The sequence below is a fragment of the Pituophis catenifer genome, unplaced genomic scaffold, assembly GCF_029215685.1.
Source record: "Pituophis catenifer annectens isolate HBS135680 unplaced genomic scaffold, rPitCat1.0.hap2 SCAF_1, whole genome shotgun sequence".
Classification (NCBI taxonomy): domain Eukaryota; kingdom Metazoa; phylum Chordata; class Lepidosauria; order Squamata; family Colubridae; genus Pituophis; species Pituophis catenifer.
Window position 1 is genome coordinate 336,777,839 of NW_027256881.1, and position 17,527 is coordinate 336,795,365.

The 17,527-nt window shown below is 42.6% G+C and overlaps 1 protein-coding gene across 3 annotated transcripts in view; it reads right to left on the minus strand.

Moving 5' to 3' along the window:
• Nucleotides 1–17,517, minus strand: part of FKBP8 (FKBP prolyl isomerase 8) — a 29,579-nt gene extending 12,062 nt beyond the window's left edge. The window contains exons 1-4 of one of the 3 annotated variants that reach the window (XM_070943996.1): nt 17,429–17,512; nt 3,195–3,343; nt 2,453–2,760; nt 658–827 (exon numbers count right to left, since the gene is read on the minus strand). In XM_070943996.1, coding sequence (XP_070800097.1) covers nt 658–827; nt 2,453–2,732 — 450 coding nt within the window. In that variant the 5' untranslated portion in view covers nt 2,733–2,760; nt 3,195–3,343; nt 17,429–17,512. Of the gene's footprint in view, nt 1–657; nt 828–2,452; nt 2,761–3,194; nt 3,344–12,747; nt 12,783–17,428 lie in introns of those variants that run through there. The other 2 variants (XM_070943989.1, XM_070944003.1) reach the window with 2 other exon arrangements.
• Between the last annotated feature and the right edge of the window lie 10 nt (nt 17,518–17,527).

The window sequence follows — 17,527 nt, forward strand, 5'->3', positions numbered from 1 at the left end:
TTTCTTTGAATATCCCAAAAAGTTGCCAGGGCTGAGTAACACGGAGCTAAAGACTTGATGCTTACAGTATCTATCACCCAGTTAGATGTTTTCCTTTGGTTCCTTGTTTATTTGCTGCTTATAACAATTCAGGACACCAGCTACCAATTTATTCTCAAAAGGAATGGATGGAGCTACAGTCCTTCAACTAAAGGCTATATACTAAAAGTGTGGATGATGATAACTTTTCCAGACAGGTATAAGCCAAGCGATTCCAACTTGCCATTCTCTCTGGCTTGCCTTTAAATATCTAAAGGTAAAGGTTTTCTGTGCCATGTCCAATTCTAGAGGGTGGCACTCATCTCCGTTTCTTAGCCAAGGGAGGCGCATGGAACACTGTTACCTTCCCACCTATTTATCTACTCACATTTACGTGCTTTCGAACTGCTAGGTGGGCAGGAGCTGGGGCAAGGAACAGGAGCTCACCCTGTCACACAGCACTCGGGTCTCGAACCCGGGCTGTCCGCTTTGCAGCTGACAAGCTAAGCATGTTTAACTGCTGACCCCCTTTAAATATCTAATCCACATGGAAATAAGTTTCTAGTCCCCATTTTTTTCCCTCAGTTAGAGAGACAGTGGGAGTGCCTATTGCTGGTCACGACAATGACAGACATGCACCTGGATGCCATCACAATCCCCCAGCGTGAAGGTGAGTCTGGGGTCCTCCTGCACCACTGTCCCATCCTCCAGCGTTGCTTTAAAGCGGATAGTCACATCCTGGCCTTTGACTGGCCGGCTCTCCTGACCTTGGCCTGGTAGGATGACTTTCTTCTTCAGTAAGCCATTCCCTGGAGATGGGATTAAGAGAAGAAGAGTAACTGGTTAGAATCCCCAATTTAGAGCTACAGGTAGCTCTCGACTTACAACCCGAACTGAGACCAGAATTTCAGTAGCTAAGTGAGTCGGGCCCAATTTTACAATCTTTTTTTTGCCATGGTTGTTAAGCGAATCACTGCAGTGAAAGGACCCACATGGCTGTTAAGTGAATCCAGCTTTCCCCATTGACTTTGCTTGTCAGATGCCAGCTGGGAAAGTGACAAATAAGCAACCACATGAGTATAGAACGCTGCAACCATCCTAAATACAAAAGTCCCAAATTTTGATTCACATGATTGTGGAGATGCTGGGATGGTCATAAGTGCAAGGAGCAGTTGTCAGTGCTGTTTTTTGAGTGCTGTTGTTGAATGTTTACTAAACAAATGGTTGGAAATTGAGGACTGCAAATATGCAGAACAGAAAGACATCCTTTATAAAGACTATAAGTCCCACGGTACCTGGTCTGAGAATCCTGAATCCCATCCCATCCGCAGGGAAGGAGTTTGATACAAACCTAGAGGTACTGCCTCAAGGAACATACAGTATAAGTAGTCCTCAATTTACAACCAGCCCCTTAACAACTGTCCAAAGAGAAAATGGACCTCCCTGAGGGTACCTACAAAGTTCCAATGGTGAAGTCACGTGACTACATATATATATATATGGCTGTTTGCAGCATCCCCTCATCACATGACCGTGTTTTACAATAGTTTTTGCTGAAGAGAGGCATTTACTTCTGATTTTCAGCCAAAATGGCCCACAGTGAAGCATTGGCTTGCTTAACAATGACAGTGTTGGTTTTAACACAGGTGAGACAATTTACGATTATCATGACTTACGACTGCGATGTGCAGGGTCCATTGTGGTCGTTAAGTCAAGGGCTACCTGTACATGCCGGATGATGTGGGGCAGTGGTGAAATGTAAAATTTGTTACTACCAGTTCTGTGGGCGTCGCTTGATAGGTGGTGGTAATATGACTGAGTGGGCGTGGCCAACTTTTTTTTTTTTTTTTTTACTTTTAAAACCATTTTTTCTACAACCTCTTCGTCTGAAGAGGTTGTAAAAAAAATGCCATCATGTCTGATGATCCCAGCTGACTTGCCTGATCGGCAGAGGCTTTCTTTTTTTTTTAAAGCCTCTGATGATCCCAGCTGACTTGCCTGATCAGCAGAGGCTTTTTTTCCCCTTTAAAAACATTTTTTCTATAACCCCTTCGGCCAAAGAGGTTGTAGAAAAAAATGCTTTTAAAAGCCTCTGATGATCCCAGCTGAGCTGGGCCATCATCAGAGGCTTTTTTTTTTACTTTTAAAAGCATTTTTGCAGCCAAAGAGGTTGATGATTGCGCGGCTCAGCTGGGTAATGGGGGGGGGGCAGGGATTTTTGCTACCTGTTCTCCGAACAATCCACCTCCATCACTACCGGATTGGGCGATCCGGTAGTGCACTTCACTCCTGATGTGGGGGCTGTGCGTGTGAATAAAGATGAGTCATAAATGCAGTGACAATTCTTCCCCACCACTTAGAAAAGATCCAGGGAACGTTGGGGGGGGGGGAGATTAGAAGACCAGCAGTGAGGTGGATAAAAGCTATGTCTCACCTAAAACATCAAGCCATTCTTGGCTCGCCTCTGACTCTTCCTCAGCCGCATGTCCCACTTTCGTTTCTTGGTTATCCTTTTTGGCAGAGCTGGTTGGGACATCCTCCAGTGGGGGGAGACCGCTTAAATCCCCGTCATCCGTACTATCCGTACTATCCAGGACTTCAAAATCTTCCCCGTTGTCGATCATGGAAGCCTGGGTGGCTGCCAGTTCAGATGAGGTCAGGTCGACCAGACTGGTGCCCGCCCAGTCATCCAGGTCTTCACCTCCAGAAGCCATGGCGCCAGCGTGCTACTGATCAGCTGAGCTGCAAGAAGCAGAAGGCGGGACAGAGAAAGAAGTCAAGACGACACGCGGCCCTGATTTTTTTTAAAATTCTTTGCTCCAGTTCCAGGAAATCCACCTCCCATTCCTAGCGTGCATGAATAATTCCCTCCTTTATATGGTCCTTGGTACTCTTAGCTTGGTTGTTTTCTTGTAGACGTTTCATTACCAAACTAGGTGTTGTCATCAGTGCTCTGATGGTATTACCTAGTTTGGTCTGCAAGAAAACCATCAAGCTCATAGAGGACCAAGGACCCCACAGTTCAATCCTGAGCTACGACTATTCTCTCCTATCACTCTTTCCTTTTATTTATGAAAGAAATAAAATAAGAGCCGAGGTGGCGCAGTGGTTAGAGTGCAGTACTGCAGCTACTTCAGCTAATTGCTAGTTCAGCAGATCAGTGGATCAAATCTCACCGGCTCAAGGTTGACTCAGCCTTCCATCCTTCCGAGGTGGGTAAAATGAGGACCCAGATTGTTAGGGGGCAATATGCTATTTAGTATACTGTCTTTGGTGTCCTCTGTCCTCCCAGAGTCCTCGGAGAGTGGGCGGCATAGAAATATGACTAATAAAAAAATAAAAAATAATAATAAAAAATAATAATAAAATACAAATGCCAATAGCTATTCAAAACATATGCTGCAAAGTCCAGGAATTTTCTAAAAGGACCCTGAATGAAGAACAGCTCTACTAGATTATCAGCTCAACATTCTCTTTCACATTTCAGGGAATCTACACTGCAGAACATTTTTTATTTTATATAAAATATTTTTTCTTCCTTCTCCCACCCCCCACCCCCGAAAAAAAGAAGCACCCAAGCAAACAACTAACAAAAAACATTATGTTTATTTAATGAGAACAATGAAAATTCGATGAGAAGGTTTAAAAATATTGATGCTATTAATTAAAACATTAATTCAAAAGGGTGAAAATCACTCAGGAAACTAATTCAACTAGTTGTCAAAAGGCAACACTTTGCTTTGCAACTGAAAATTTTGTGTGTGCGTCTGACAACCCTCAGATAGAAAGGAATTTCATAAAATGTCAACAGCTACCCAAAAACTTGCCTGGCCCCCAGAGATAAGGAAAAACTACCTTTGCATGCAGTTGTTCTATGATACAGAGTCTGAAGTATTCATTTAGCCATTATGGTTAATTGCTAACAATGCATTTACTGAATCTCCTGTTCTGTGAAATTCACTCATCCTTATTAATTAATTAATTACGTTTATAGACCGCCCATTTTACCTCAAGGTAACTATTACAAATTGTATCAATCAACAGTTATTGCCACATCTTGTGACCTGGAGTTCCACAAGTTAAGAAACTCCTTTGACAAGCTACCCATCCCTGCCATGACCCAAATTCCATTGCAAGTATCTTTCCGATGTGCTATTTGGCACATATGTGAGATGTGCTATTTGGCACGTATGTGAGATGTGCTATTTGGCACATATGTGAGGTAACAAACTAAATACTCTTATCGTGTGGACAAAGAGCACAGCAGCAGCATAATATATTGCATAATATATTACTGTATTTCTGCATAAATGAGTAAGTGTGGTGCTGTATAAAATAATGATAAGAACACAAACCAAAACAGTTGCAATCTGAACGCTGTTACAAAAGAGAGGATAATGGGAGGTAATGCTTATAATAATTGCTCTGTGTGCTTCTATAGCATGGTCTCACTTCTGGTTTGAATATCCTTTTTACAGCTTTATGGCTATCAAACTCCAATATAGAGTGGGGAAGGGAAGGGCAGGACAGGACAGGACAGGACAGGACAAGAAAGGAAAAGAAAGGAAAGGAACAGAAAGGAAAAGAAAGGAAAGGAACAGACAGGACAGGACAGGAAAGGAACAGACAGGACAGGACAGGACAGGAAAGGAAAGGAACAGACAGGACAGGACAGGAAAGGAACAGACAGGACAGGACAGGAAAGGAAAGGAAAGGAAAGGAAAGGAAAGGAACAGACAGGACAGGACAGGAACAGATAGGACAGGACAGGACAGGAAAAGAAAGGAAGCAGGCAACTCACACCTTTAAAACCTATGCAGAAAATGTAGTAGAGACTGAGTTTCAAGGCAAACATTTCTTAAAATCTGAACAATTTGATAACTGCTGGTGTATCCAAAAAAAAAGATTAAAATCAATCCTGGTTTCAAACTTCAATAGTTAAGAGATATTGAAATTACTAACAACAGAAACAACACTGTTTACTGCCGCAGAAGTGGTACTAATACGCTATATTTTCGCTGCTTTCTCCCTCATCACTCTAGGGAAAAATAAACATCCTACAATTATCCAGAGGGAGATGAAATTATAGTGACCTCAGCAACTCCTCTGAACTCCAAATCTGCTACCAGTTAGTTTTTATGGGGTGTTTTTGACCAAAGTGTTTTGCACACATTTCATCCATTCTAAACACCAAATAAGACAGAATGAATGACGAAAGCCCAGAAAACCACAAAAGATTCCATGACCCAAACAGAGATTTGACAAAATTTGGCTTATATTTCAGTGTTTCATATGTATACACATGCACCCACTGTGTGAATTTTACATTCTTTTATATGAATTTTATATACAATTTTATATCATTGCAATGGGCCTATCTCAGTGTTTTTCAATCTTGGCAATATTAATTATATTAATATTATATGTGGGCTTCAACTCCCAGAATTCCCCAGCCAGCATGAATTCTGGGAGTTGGTCTACACATCTTAACGTTTGAAAAAACCTGGTCAATAAGCAAAGGCAAGATGAACAAAGAGTCCCTTGGGAGTTGGGCGGTATAGAAATGTGATAAATTACATTAAATTAAACTGAAATATGGGAATATCAAACAAAAAACAGTGGGCTTATAATGTGGTCCTAGGTATCTAACTCAAAAACAACCACAGATGAATCCAGTGAAACTTGCTTGTTAAACCTGTACAGAATTAATGCTTTACTTATATATAAAAAAATAAATTTAAAGGAACTCAAACTTCATTTGGGCAAGTAGATAAAGGTACTGAACAGTGGTGGGTTTCAAAAATTTTTAGTACCAGTTCTGTGGGTGTAGTTTAGTGGGCGTGGCGTGGCTTGGTGGGCGTGGCAGGGAAAGGATATTGCAAAATCTCCATTCCCACCCCACTCCAGGGGATGGATACTGTAAAATCTCCATTCCCTCTCCAATCCATGAGAAGGTTACTGCAGAATCCCCATTTCCTCCCAATCAGCTGGGACTCGGGAGGCAGAGAATAGATGGGGGCAGGGCCAGTCAGAATTTTTACTACTGGTTCTCCGAACTACTAAAAATTTCCGGTTGTCTGGTCAGAACCTGCTGAAACCCACCTCTGCTGCTGAAATACCAACATGTTCATTTCAGACTGAAATACTGACCAGATCTGGAATCTCACCTTTTTTTAGGGAAGATCTGAAAAATGTTAGTGAAGAGAATATCATCCATTCCAGCTGCCCCTTCATTGTGCTATAGCACTAATTTTGTAAAACTAAGAATTTCTTCCAGGGAAATTATTTTCCACCAGAGATTTTTTTGGGGAAAATTTCCTAACTTGGGGCACTGGAAAAACAACTTCCCCAATCCAGATGTGTTTGGTTTTTACAGATGTGTTCAGTATACAGGTAGTCTTCAATTTACAATCTTGATGGAGCCTGCCTGTCAAAATCATGATCTTCGTAAAATGTGACCCACCCAATTTTACAAACCTTTTTTGTGGTGGTGGTTAAGCAGACACTACAGTCATTAATGGAAGCAATGTTTCGCTATAGGTGCAGTTTTGCCGAAAATCAGAAGCAACTTCCGGTTTTCAGCAAGACCGTTGTAAAATGTATGGCCACAGGGTGCTGCAAACGACTGTAAATGTGGCCTGGTGGACGAGTGCTCGAAGTTCAATCAAGTGGCTGTGTGGGGGACCCCCCATCTGTTAGAACTTTGAGTCTGGGTCATACGTATCCCTGTGGTAGATGCACTGTAAGTTCAAATGTTCATAAGTCAAGGACTACTTATACAACTCCAGGTTGTTCTCTAAACCAGGGGTCTCCAACAGTGGTGGGTTCCTCCCGGTTCGGTCCGGTTCGGCTGAGCCGGTAGCGGTGATGATATGACGTCACCAAACCGGTTCTTCCCCCCCACCCCCCACGTTATTCTTACCTTTTATTTGGTCCCACCCCCAATCTATTGCTGCCTCCTGAGTCCCAGCTGATGACTAGAGGGAAAACAACTGTTTAAACTCTTGCCGCGGGGCTTCAAAGGGCCGTCCTACAGCTGATCAGTGTTAAAAGCAAACAAATGAGTCGGGTCGTAAGTGCGAGGACTGGTCGTAAGTGCGAGGACCTTCCAGAAATGACTCTGACCAGCTAGCCATGCCCACCTAGTCACATGACCTCCAAGCCACAACCACAAAATAAGCCACGCCCACAGAACCGGTAGTAAAAAAATTTAGAACCCACCCCTGGTTTCCAACTTTGGCAACTTTAAGACTTGTGGACTTTAACTGCCAGCTTTGCTGGCTGAGGAATTCTGGGAGTTGAAGTCCACAAGTCTTAAAGTTGCCAAGGTTAGAGATCCCTGCTCTAAACACAATAGGGCCGTGATGACGAACCTATGGCACGAGCACCGTCACCCCAGTACAGATCCCTCTCTTTGGGCACATGTGCCGTTGCCCCAGCACAGAGCCCTCTCTGTGGGCACGCGCATTGTCGCCCCAGCACAGAGCCCTCTCTGTAGGCATGTGCGCTGTCGCCCCAGTTTAGAGCCCTCTCTGTGGGCATATGCGTCGTTGCCCCAGCACAGAGCCCTCTCTGTGGGCATGCACACCATCGCCCCAGCTCAGATCCCTCTCTTTGGGCACATGTGCCGTTGCCCCAGCACAGAGCCCTCTCTGTGGGCACGCGCATCGTCGCCCCAGCACAGAGCCCTCTCTGTAGGCATGTGCGCTGTCGCCCCAGTTTAGAGCCCTCTCTGTGGGCATATGCGTCGTTGCCCCAGCACAGAGCCCTCTCTGTGGGCACGCGCATCGTTGCCCCAGCACAGAGCCCTCTCTGTGGGCATGCGTGCCGTCGCCCCAGGTCAGAGCTCTCTCTGTGGGCATGCACGCCATCGCCCCAGCTCAATCAGCTGGTCGTCAAGTTTCCGGCACTCTGGTACGCACACATGTGTGCACATTCCAGTTTGGGCACTGTGCCTAAAAGGTTCGCCATCACTGCAATAGGGAATCGTAACCCTGTCTGAAACATTTCAAGTTTCAGATTCATGAAATACAAGATTTTCCCCTCACATTTCAGACAACGAGCATTGATGCTAGGAGATTAAATAAAAAAGTTGAACAGGCCATCTTTGTTGCAAGTTACATACAGCAACTATAGTTTGAAAAACCATATCCATCTTTTCAGTTTTTTCTTCTGAAATCAAGATAATTGATAAAGCCATTTTAAAACACATCAAAACATGACATTCATCATCCATCTTCTGAGCATGCTGTTCCTCCAACTACAGTCTGAAATCAACTTTAAGAAGAGGGCCTAAAATGCACTTTAAAAGGCTCAGTTCCTCATTTAATTTCTCGCCAGTAGGGAATATGGTCACCAAAATCTTGTAACTTAGCTTCAAATATGTGAGGATTTGAAAATCACCACTTGTCAACAATCATATCTCTGGAGAAACAGATCTACCTAGATGGAGCAGATTCTTTGCCAACGACTGGTTTAACAAGTTGAAAAATATCTGTAGTTTTTACATTTATGAGATCTTTATCCTTTGTGCCATGAGTTTGAAGGAAACACAGCCCCTTTGTCCTCGTTTTATCTAAGTATTTATTCACAATGGCACTGCAGGGTAGGTCTAGGCTAAGAGCAAGCAGGTTTTGAAAAGAAAGTGGAATTTATATTTCTAGCCAACACAAAGTAGAGTTTCCAGCACTACAAACCGAGATTTCCATAAAGAAGTGTTTCAGTTTGTCATATTAATTTAACATAATTTAATGTTTCATATATTGCCCAACACTACTTCTAATAGTTAAGGTTAAGGTGCTGTATTGGGCAGAACTACATTGAAATCCCCCCCCCCCCGGCACTGAAACTCTTTAGGTGATTCTTTATTATTATTTATTATTTATTTGATTTGTATACCGCCCTACTCCCGAAGGACTCAGGGCGGTGAACAGCCAACAATAAAATACATAAATACACAAAATTTAAAAACCCGATAAAATCAAATTAAACTTTTTGGCCCAGACAAATTAAAATACCCCAACAATTTAAAAACAGATTAAAATTTACATATTTAAAAAGGGAAGAGATTCTGGCCCACTTATTAACTCACCGGAATCTACTTCACAGGGTCATTGTGGGGAAAAGTAGGAGGGAGCATACAATGTATGCCGCCTTGAGCTCCTGTATGAAAGGCAGGTTACAAGGCTACTAAATAAATTCCCGCGGATGAGACTTATCACTAGCTCAACAACTCCACCCTGAGATACATATCTATTCCTTTAAAATCTACATTCAGACACAAATACAGAGATACCTTCCAGCTCACCCCAGTGAAAAATCCTCCAAGCTATTGCTCCATCTCCTCGGCCATGAAAACTCCAGTGTCAACAGGATTCAAGTTGCAAACAACAGGAAGTGTTTCCACAACATGTTATTAAGCTTGTGGAACTCCCTGCTACAAGACTCAGTCATGTTACAGTAACTATGTGGCTTAAAGAACAAAGGAGAGATGTATCAATAGCCACAAAATACTTTGGTTTTGACAATCTGGAGACAGGTGGTTTCTAAATTCCAAATAACAGGTGACAGAAAGAGGCTCCTTGGCACCTATTACAGCTCTATAAAATCACCCTGTTTAAACCCCAAACACACAATAAGGACAAATGGACAAACATTACAGACATATTGGTTTTATGGAAGCCCATTTTAATATCTAATGGTTGGCTTTATTTATACAATTTATTACTGGCTCATCACCGTTCAGCAAATTGTGAGAAATAATTAATAGGAGAAGCAACAGAGCTAATTGCTCAAGAACAAAATAAAACCTGCCAGACAGGTCCTGCATTTTTTTCTAGGCAAAGGAGGGAAAAAAAACCCAAGTAAGACGGTAAATTGCCTTTGTGATTTGTGATGAGCATCATTTTCCAGGAAAGGACAAACATTTTAATCCAGCACATGATTTAGCTGTGGTATCATGTGGACTAGCAACTTGCAAAATAGTTTTGAAAGGCAGAAGAATGTCCTCTGATTTTAAGGACTCTTTGGGGGCCAACAAAAGCAGTTGAAACTATCACATTAAAAAAAAAAAAACTACATGGATGGCATCACCACTGAACTACAGTCAAGAAAATCATTCAGTTAAATCCAACTTTCTGCTATGTAGAAACTCACAAAATGGCCTCATCTAACCAATTTGTTCCCTCTCCTTTCCCTATCTTGTTGGCCTTCGTATGTGTTGGAACTTAGTTCCTCATTGTGGTCAAGGGTTATGAAGGATGGCAGATAAAATGCAGACAAATTGTTTAGACAACAGCCAGACGTATCCCAACAGGTCCTTGACTATGAAATCCACTGCATGTAAAGTTAATCAACACAGAAGTATTAAAAAGAATGAATTATGATCACTCCCCCCATCTATATAATAATTCTTCCCTTCTTTCACATTAAGTTAGAACTGAAGAAGCTTCTTGGATGAGAAGCAAAATATTTTCAAAAAAAAAAACAAAACAAAACAAGAATGTCCAGTTGCCTTTTGGAAAAGCACCCTTGGGACAACCATGATCTGGATAATTGAGAATTTCCATAGATGTTTCACATTAAGAACTACAATTTGCGGTCTGTGTACTTCTGGGACTATAGTTGTAAATTTTTAAACAAAGAGACCAATTTCACTAACTCGCCTTGCATTGTACGAATTAGCACTTTGCATACTCTCACTGGCTCAGTTACATTTTATCTTGTCATTTAATATGATCCTATTATTTTTTTAACCCTATATTCATACTTATGTATTACACAAAGCACACAATGGAGTAAGAGCTAGATCCAGATGCAGGTTGACCGGAAAGTAAATGCTCATGAATCCAAGCCTCCTCAAAAGTCTTAGGAAAAAGTTGCAAAAATCTACAAACCAGGTTGCACTCGCTAGCATTAAATCCCCACAGGAAGTGGGCTCAGGTCGGAGGCCACACGGTGGCGAAATAATCCGAAGGGCTACAAATTCAGCACTGAAAAAAGTCTTACTGAAATCAAAATCTGTAATACCAATATAGGTAGTGCCCGACTTACAAACACTTGTTTAGTGACTGTTCAAAATTACAGCAGTGCTGAAAAAAGTGATTTATGACCATTTTTACAGCCATTACAGCCTCCCCATGGTCACTTGAATAAAATTCAGATGCCAACATCTGGCTCATATTCATGATAGTTACAGTGTCCTGCGGCCATGTGATCACTTTTTGCGACCGAGTTAATGGGGAAGCTTGACTCACTTAACAACAAGTGTTACTAACTTAACAACTACAGTGGTTCCCTTAACAACTGTGGCAAGAAAAGCCCCAAAATAGGGCAAAACTCACTTAACACCTATCTTGCTTAGCAACAGAGATTTTGGACTCAATTGTGGTTGTAAGTCGAGGGCTACAAGTATTAAAACTTTGTTGCAGCCCAAAACCGAGTGGTGGGTTCCTCCCGGTTCTGCCGAGACGGTAGCGGTGACGATATGACGTCACCGAACCGGTTCTGCCCCCCCCACCCCCCTGCATTATTCTTACCTTTTATTTGGCCCCACCCCCAATCTATTGCTGCCTCCTGAGTCCCAGCTGATCGGCTAGAAGGAAAAAAAACTGTTTAAACTCTTTCGGCGGGGATTCAAAGGGCCGCCCTACAGCTGATCAGTGTTAAAAGGTAGTGTGGTGGTAGACTGGTGCCTCCAAAAACTAATGAGTAGACCGATACAGCTCTGCAAGCAGTTAAAAGCCTGGTAGACCAGTACCTCTGCTAAATCCTAAAGAATTGTCACATGACCATCAAGCCACGCCCACAGAACTGATAGTAAAAAAAAACCTGCCAAAACCCCCAGAGTGTTTCTTGTTATAGACTGTAGGACAGCCATGTTAAGGGATGGGACAAAAAAACTAGAAGTTTGGTAGCAACTCGCACCTTTTATTAAAAAATATTGGCTTTCATGACCTACGGCCGAAGAAGTGAGCTGTGGCACATAACAGAGGATGCCTTTTAATACGATTTGCGAGTCAGAAAAGGTGCTATCCAACTGATTTATTATTATTTTTGCCAAAACAACTAATTATCTCTTTATCGTCTTCAAACGTGGGAAAACTGAGCTTTGCAGGGACTGCAAACCAGATTTTTTTGCCCGCTCCAACCAGCCACACCACAACGCTTGTGTTCCTTTGCCTTAACAATCAATGTAATGGGGAGGGAGAAAAGGCAGGCTCTCACGCCAAATAAAAGAAAAAGGAAGGAACATCAATATGAATTTAAAAAAAAAAGAAAAAGAAAAAGCTTCCGGGGGCAAAGCAGAGAGGAAACAACACGAGCTGGCCATAAATAACAACCCACACACTTTAGTCGCCCACCCCGGGGTCAGATTTTAACCTGATAATCCAAAGGAAGAAAAAGTTAAAATGATGCCTGCCTAATGCCAGCCCCATTCTCTTTTCCCCTTCTCTGCCTGACTCCAAAATGCATAGAAAAATGGTTAAAGATGGTTTAATCTAAGGTTAATCAGCCTTAGCCCCCCCCCCCCACCCTGAAATAATCTGAAAGTTTAAAACTGGGAGGAGGGGGAAAGGAAAACAGGACTGGTCTCCACAGTCTGCAAAATCTAAGCAGCTGCTAGTGTCGCTTGGCACCTCCACCCAAGCTCTGCATTAATTCTGATGTTCTTATAGCATTTCTCCCTTTCTCTCTCTCTCTACCCCCCTCCCCTTTCAATACACTCACCTGGACTCAGGAATTATCCAGTTTCAGCCCCGCCCCCTCAGTTCCCCAGAGTGCCTCCAGCGCCCACAGGAAATCAATGCTATTGGCCTCCCCAGCTGTTACTCAAAGACTGAAAGTCACAGCCTCCCATTCCTTCTGCCACCTACGCCTATTAAAGGGACAGGGACAGGCACAGAGGAAAAAGTAGGAAGTTTTAGGGGAAAGTTCATTATTTTATCAGAATCCTTACCTTGGGCTAGATCAAAGCAGGAGAAGAAGTGGGGGAAATTTGATAAAGCATTGCTACTTTTAAGCTGGGGGGTTCAATGTTTGGTTTTCATCTTTGGTTTTTATTTATTATTAATTTAATTTGTATACATATATATTTTTCTTTTTTAGTTGCAGTTTTAGGTCTTCTGAAAACTACATGAACTGTAGGAATGTATAACTTATTTATTAAATTCGTATAGTAACCCATCTCACATGGAGGCTAAAACATATGGAGAATGGTTGCAGGATTTGGGTATGACTAATGAAAAGAAGGACTAGGGGAGACATGATAGCAGTGTTCCAATACCTCAGGGGCTTCCACAAAGAAGAGAGGGACAACCTATTTTCCAAAGCAGGGGTCACAAACCTTTCGGACCTCAGGGACCACTAAATTCATAACTTTAAATCCCAAGGACCACTAATATGATTTTTTTTAAAAGATAAATAGTATTTAGGGCAATATAAAAATGCAAACCACTGATTGGTGACCACTGTTCCAAAGCACCTGAAGGCAGGAAAAGAAGCAATGGGTAGAAACTAATCAAGGAGAGATCTAACTTAGAACTAAGGAGGAATTTCCTGACAGAGAACAATTAACCGATGGAAAAGCTTGCCTTCAGAAGTTGTGGGTGCTCCATTACTGGAGGCTTTTAAGAAGAGACTGGACAGTCACTTGTCTGGAATGGTATAGGGAAGGGGTGAAATGCTCCCGGTTCGGACCGGATCGCCTGATCCGGTAGTGATGGCGGCGGGTGGTTCGGAGAACCGGTAGCAAAAATCCCTGCACCCCCCCACCCCATGCCCAGCTGAGCCACACGATCATCAGAGGCTTTTTTTTTTTACTTTTAAAAGCATTTTTTCTACAACCTCTTCTGACGAAAAAATGCTTTTAAATGTAAAAAAAAAAAAAGCCTCTGATGATCGTGCGGCTCAGCTGGGTCAGAGGCTTTTCAAAGCATTTTTTTTCTGCAACCACTTGGCCAAAAAGGTGGTAAAAAAATGCTTTGAAAAGTCTCTGACGATCCCAGCTGAGTTGCCTGATCGGCAGAGGCTTTTCAAAGCATTAGAAAAAATGCTTTGAAAAGTTTTTTTTTTTAAAAAAGTTGGCCACGCCCACCCAGTCACATTACACCCCCCCCCACCAAGCCATGCCCACAGAACCAGTAGTAACAAATTTTACATTTCACCCCTGGTATAGGGCCAGGATGGCGAACCTATGGCACGCATGCCAGAGGTGGCATGCAGAGCTCTCTCTGTGGGCAAGCGCGCCATCGCCTGCTGCTCTTCCGGGTTCCATTGTGCGCATGGGCACTGACTAGCTGCTCTCTTCTGGGTTCTAGCGCGCCAGCTGGACCAGCGCAACAGAACCTGGAAGAGCAGTAGCGCCATCGCCAGCTGCTTTTCCGGGCTCCCTAGTGCGCATGCACACTGGCCAGATGCTCTCTTCCGGGTTCTGGCATGCACGTGTGCACCAGCCAGCTGCCCTCTTCCAGGTTCTGGTGCTCTGGCACGCACACTCCAGTTTCGGCACTTGGTGCTGAAAAGGTTAGCTGTTACTGATATAGGGTCTCCTGATTGAGCCGGGGGTTGGACTAGATGACCTCCAAGGTTCCTTCCAACACTATTCTGTTATTATTAGTGAAATGTGGCTCTGAGAACCTCAGAGCGATTAAAAACAATAGTGAGTACAATACAAATATAAATAAAAACATCATATAACTCTGTTAAAACCACTATTAAACACAAAACCTAAGCAGAGTTAGCAGGCAAATACAAGCAATAGAACCCATTTAATATAATCATGTCTGACCACTATCACCAGACCTCAAGCACCATGGCACAGCCATGTTTTCAGGCCCTTCTTAAAGCCCAAAAGGATAGAAACCAACCTAAGTTCTGGGTGAATGATGTTCCAAAGGAGGGGTGCTAGAGCAGGGCACTGCCTCTTCTTGGGTTTCATCAAATGATATTCCTTACTAGACAATATCCCTAACATACCTCTCCTGCAGGATCTGATGGAATGGTCCTATCTCCCTATCTTACAAGGCTGTTGTGAAGGCAGCATCATGAATTCTAGCCAAATCTGGACAAATAGGGAAGGCAGAAGGATTCCATGTTGGAAAAAGAAAAGAGAAGGTAGAGAAACCAGTCTTTTCTGGGTCAAAAAATTCTTGAGTTGTTTTTAATATTCTAAACCAAAGATGCCTTTAATAATTAACTTTCAAAACAATGGGGGAAATCTCATACACAATGAAAAAAAAATGATAATTCCACATTAGACTCTAAATATCTCCAGCAACCCAATCTTTATTTTAAATTGCTACCAATGACCCACAACGGAGTTTTCCCAGAGATATCTTACTTTCAAGCAGTGGCAGATTAAGCCTCACTGGTGCCCTAAGCACTGACAAATCTTGGTGCTCCAAGATTCAATTTTTATCAAAGAATTTTTTATAAATCTTCATTGTTGTTTTTTTTTCCTTCTCAACTTTGTGGTGCCCCCTTTGGGCCTGGTGTCCTAAGTACATGCTTAGTCTGCTTAATGGTTAATAGACCACTTCTTTCAAGGCTAACTAGTTGAAGAGAGGGGAGATTGTTTTCATGCCTTTAGGGAATTTTACTTGACAAGATTAACTTCTGCTCTTGAAAAGAAATATTTTAGCACCTAGCCAGTCTTCCAGAATAGACCCTCAGGATTAGTCAGCATAAAGTTAAGCATTAACTGTTAACAGTTAATGTCCAACTGTCCAACTCTACGACTATTCTCACTGTGTAAATTTAGAAATATATACATGAATTTGTTGGCCCAAAACAAACATTTGGAAATGATCAAATACTGTCAAATAGTAACTTTACTCTCATGTGGGAAGGGAAATGTCACAAAACTCTAATGATTACTGCCATAATAGAAAAGGGGGACTCTGAAACTCACTGTAGTTATTTATTGTAAACATTTTTACACTTCAATATTTCTAGGATATACTTCAGTGATATTCTTAGGAAAGGCTTGCAAAAATAATAAAAGTTGAAATGAAAGCACACCCACCAACCCCACACACCCCCAATCTTCCCCAAAGCTAGGATTTTTAATAGTGGCATAATATAGCCAGTGAAATAAACATTGCATTTTAAAAACTCAGGAAAATAAACAGTCTTCTCACTGCAAAGGCAATGAATTAGTCACCAAGCAAATGTATTTAGGGAGAACATTCCAGAACCAGGCATCATCAGTAAGAAGGCTCTTTTTAAAGGAGATAGTGAAAGGAGAGTTTGTTGAAGACCAGAGGTAATAAAAAATGACATGGCAGCTGGATTTACACATCTGTGTGTGACACATCTGTCACAATTCAGTACATATGGCTTAGCATCCTGTTACCCAAACCTGATGATCACGAATGAAGGTGAACATACATGTCCCAGGATAATGCTGCAGGATTCGATCTGGGTTGGTCAGACCAGAGATTTTGTCTTCTGAGCTTTTGGACTCGTGCTGGAGCCCATCTTCAGGAAACTTCTCTCTAGTCTAGCTAGATGGGCTCCAGCACGAGTCCGAAAGCTCGGAAGACAAAACCTCTGGTTTGACCAACCCAGATCAGATCCTGCAAACCTGATGATGTTATCTACTTTGGGTAATGAAACATCTGCAAGAAACCAACCAAGCTCAGAGAGTACCAAAGACCCCTCATTTCAAACATCCTCCTTTATTGCGTTAGCTGGCTATTTATAATGCATGACCCCTGTTGCAAGATTTTGATAGAAGATTCCGGAGAGAAAATCTACTGGACATCCTTACATGCACACCTACCAGATCTTTCAACAGATACTTTTTAATTATTTGGAAAACAAGCCTTGGTTTGAGTAAACAACAGTCGTGTGCCCGCTGCAGCTCCAACTGCTGGTGGAATGCATTTCAAGGATCTGCAGGAGAGACACAGCCATCTTGCTGCCTGAGAAGAAAGCCTACATTCTGTACATGCCCAGAAACCCGGCAAAGCAGTTATGTTTACTGCATACAAAGCATGGCACTGTGCATAATTTCTAATTCTACGCGTCCGGTCCTGCTATCTAGTAAAGATAAAAAAAAAAGATCCTTTTCTGAATTCCTGGGGGGGGGGGGGAAACACCTTGTCCTCTGCAGCCAAACTATAGAGTGCTTCATGCCATCTTGCTGCACCGCCTCCCCACCGCCCCTTCCAAAGAAGCATTGCACACAGGCCAAGCTCCCACCCCACCCCACCCCCCCATTTTCTGCAATGGCTTCACGAGAAATGCATTCTGCGTACTGTATTCCCAATTCTTGGGCGTCTGTAATTTTATTGCACAGAACGCATTCTGCACATGCGTAGCAAAATCATGCTCGATGGACTTTGGGGGGGAGGAAAGGAAGGGGAGATCGGGAGGAAGAAACCCGCCGAGACCAAGTCGCGCCTACCTTGCTGTCTACGTAGAAATACACTCTGCCCATTCCCAGAGGTCCTCTTCTCCCGCTGCCACTTTTAAAGGGCCTTTCCCAATCTCCCCGTTCAGAATT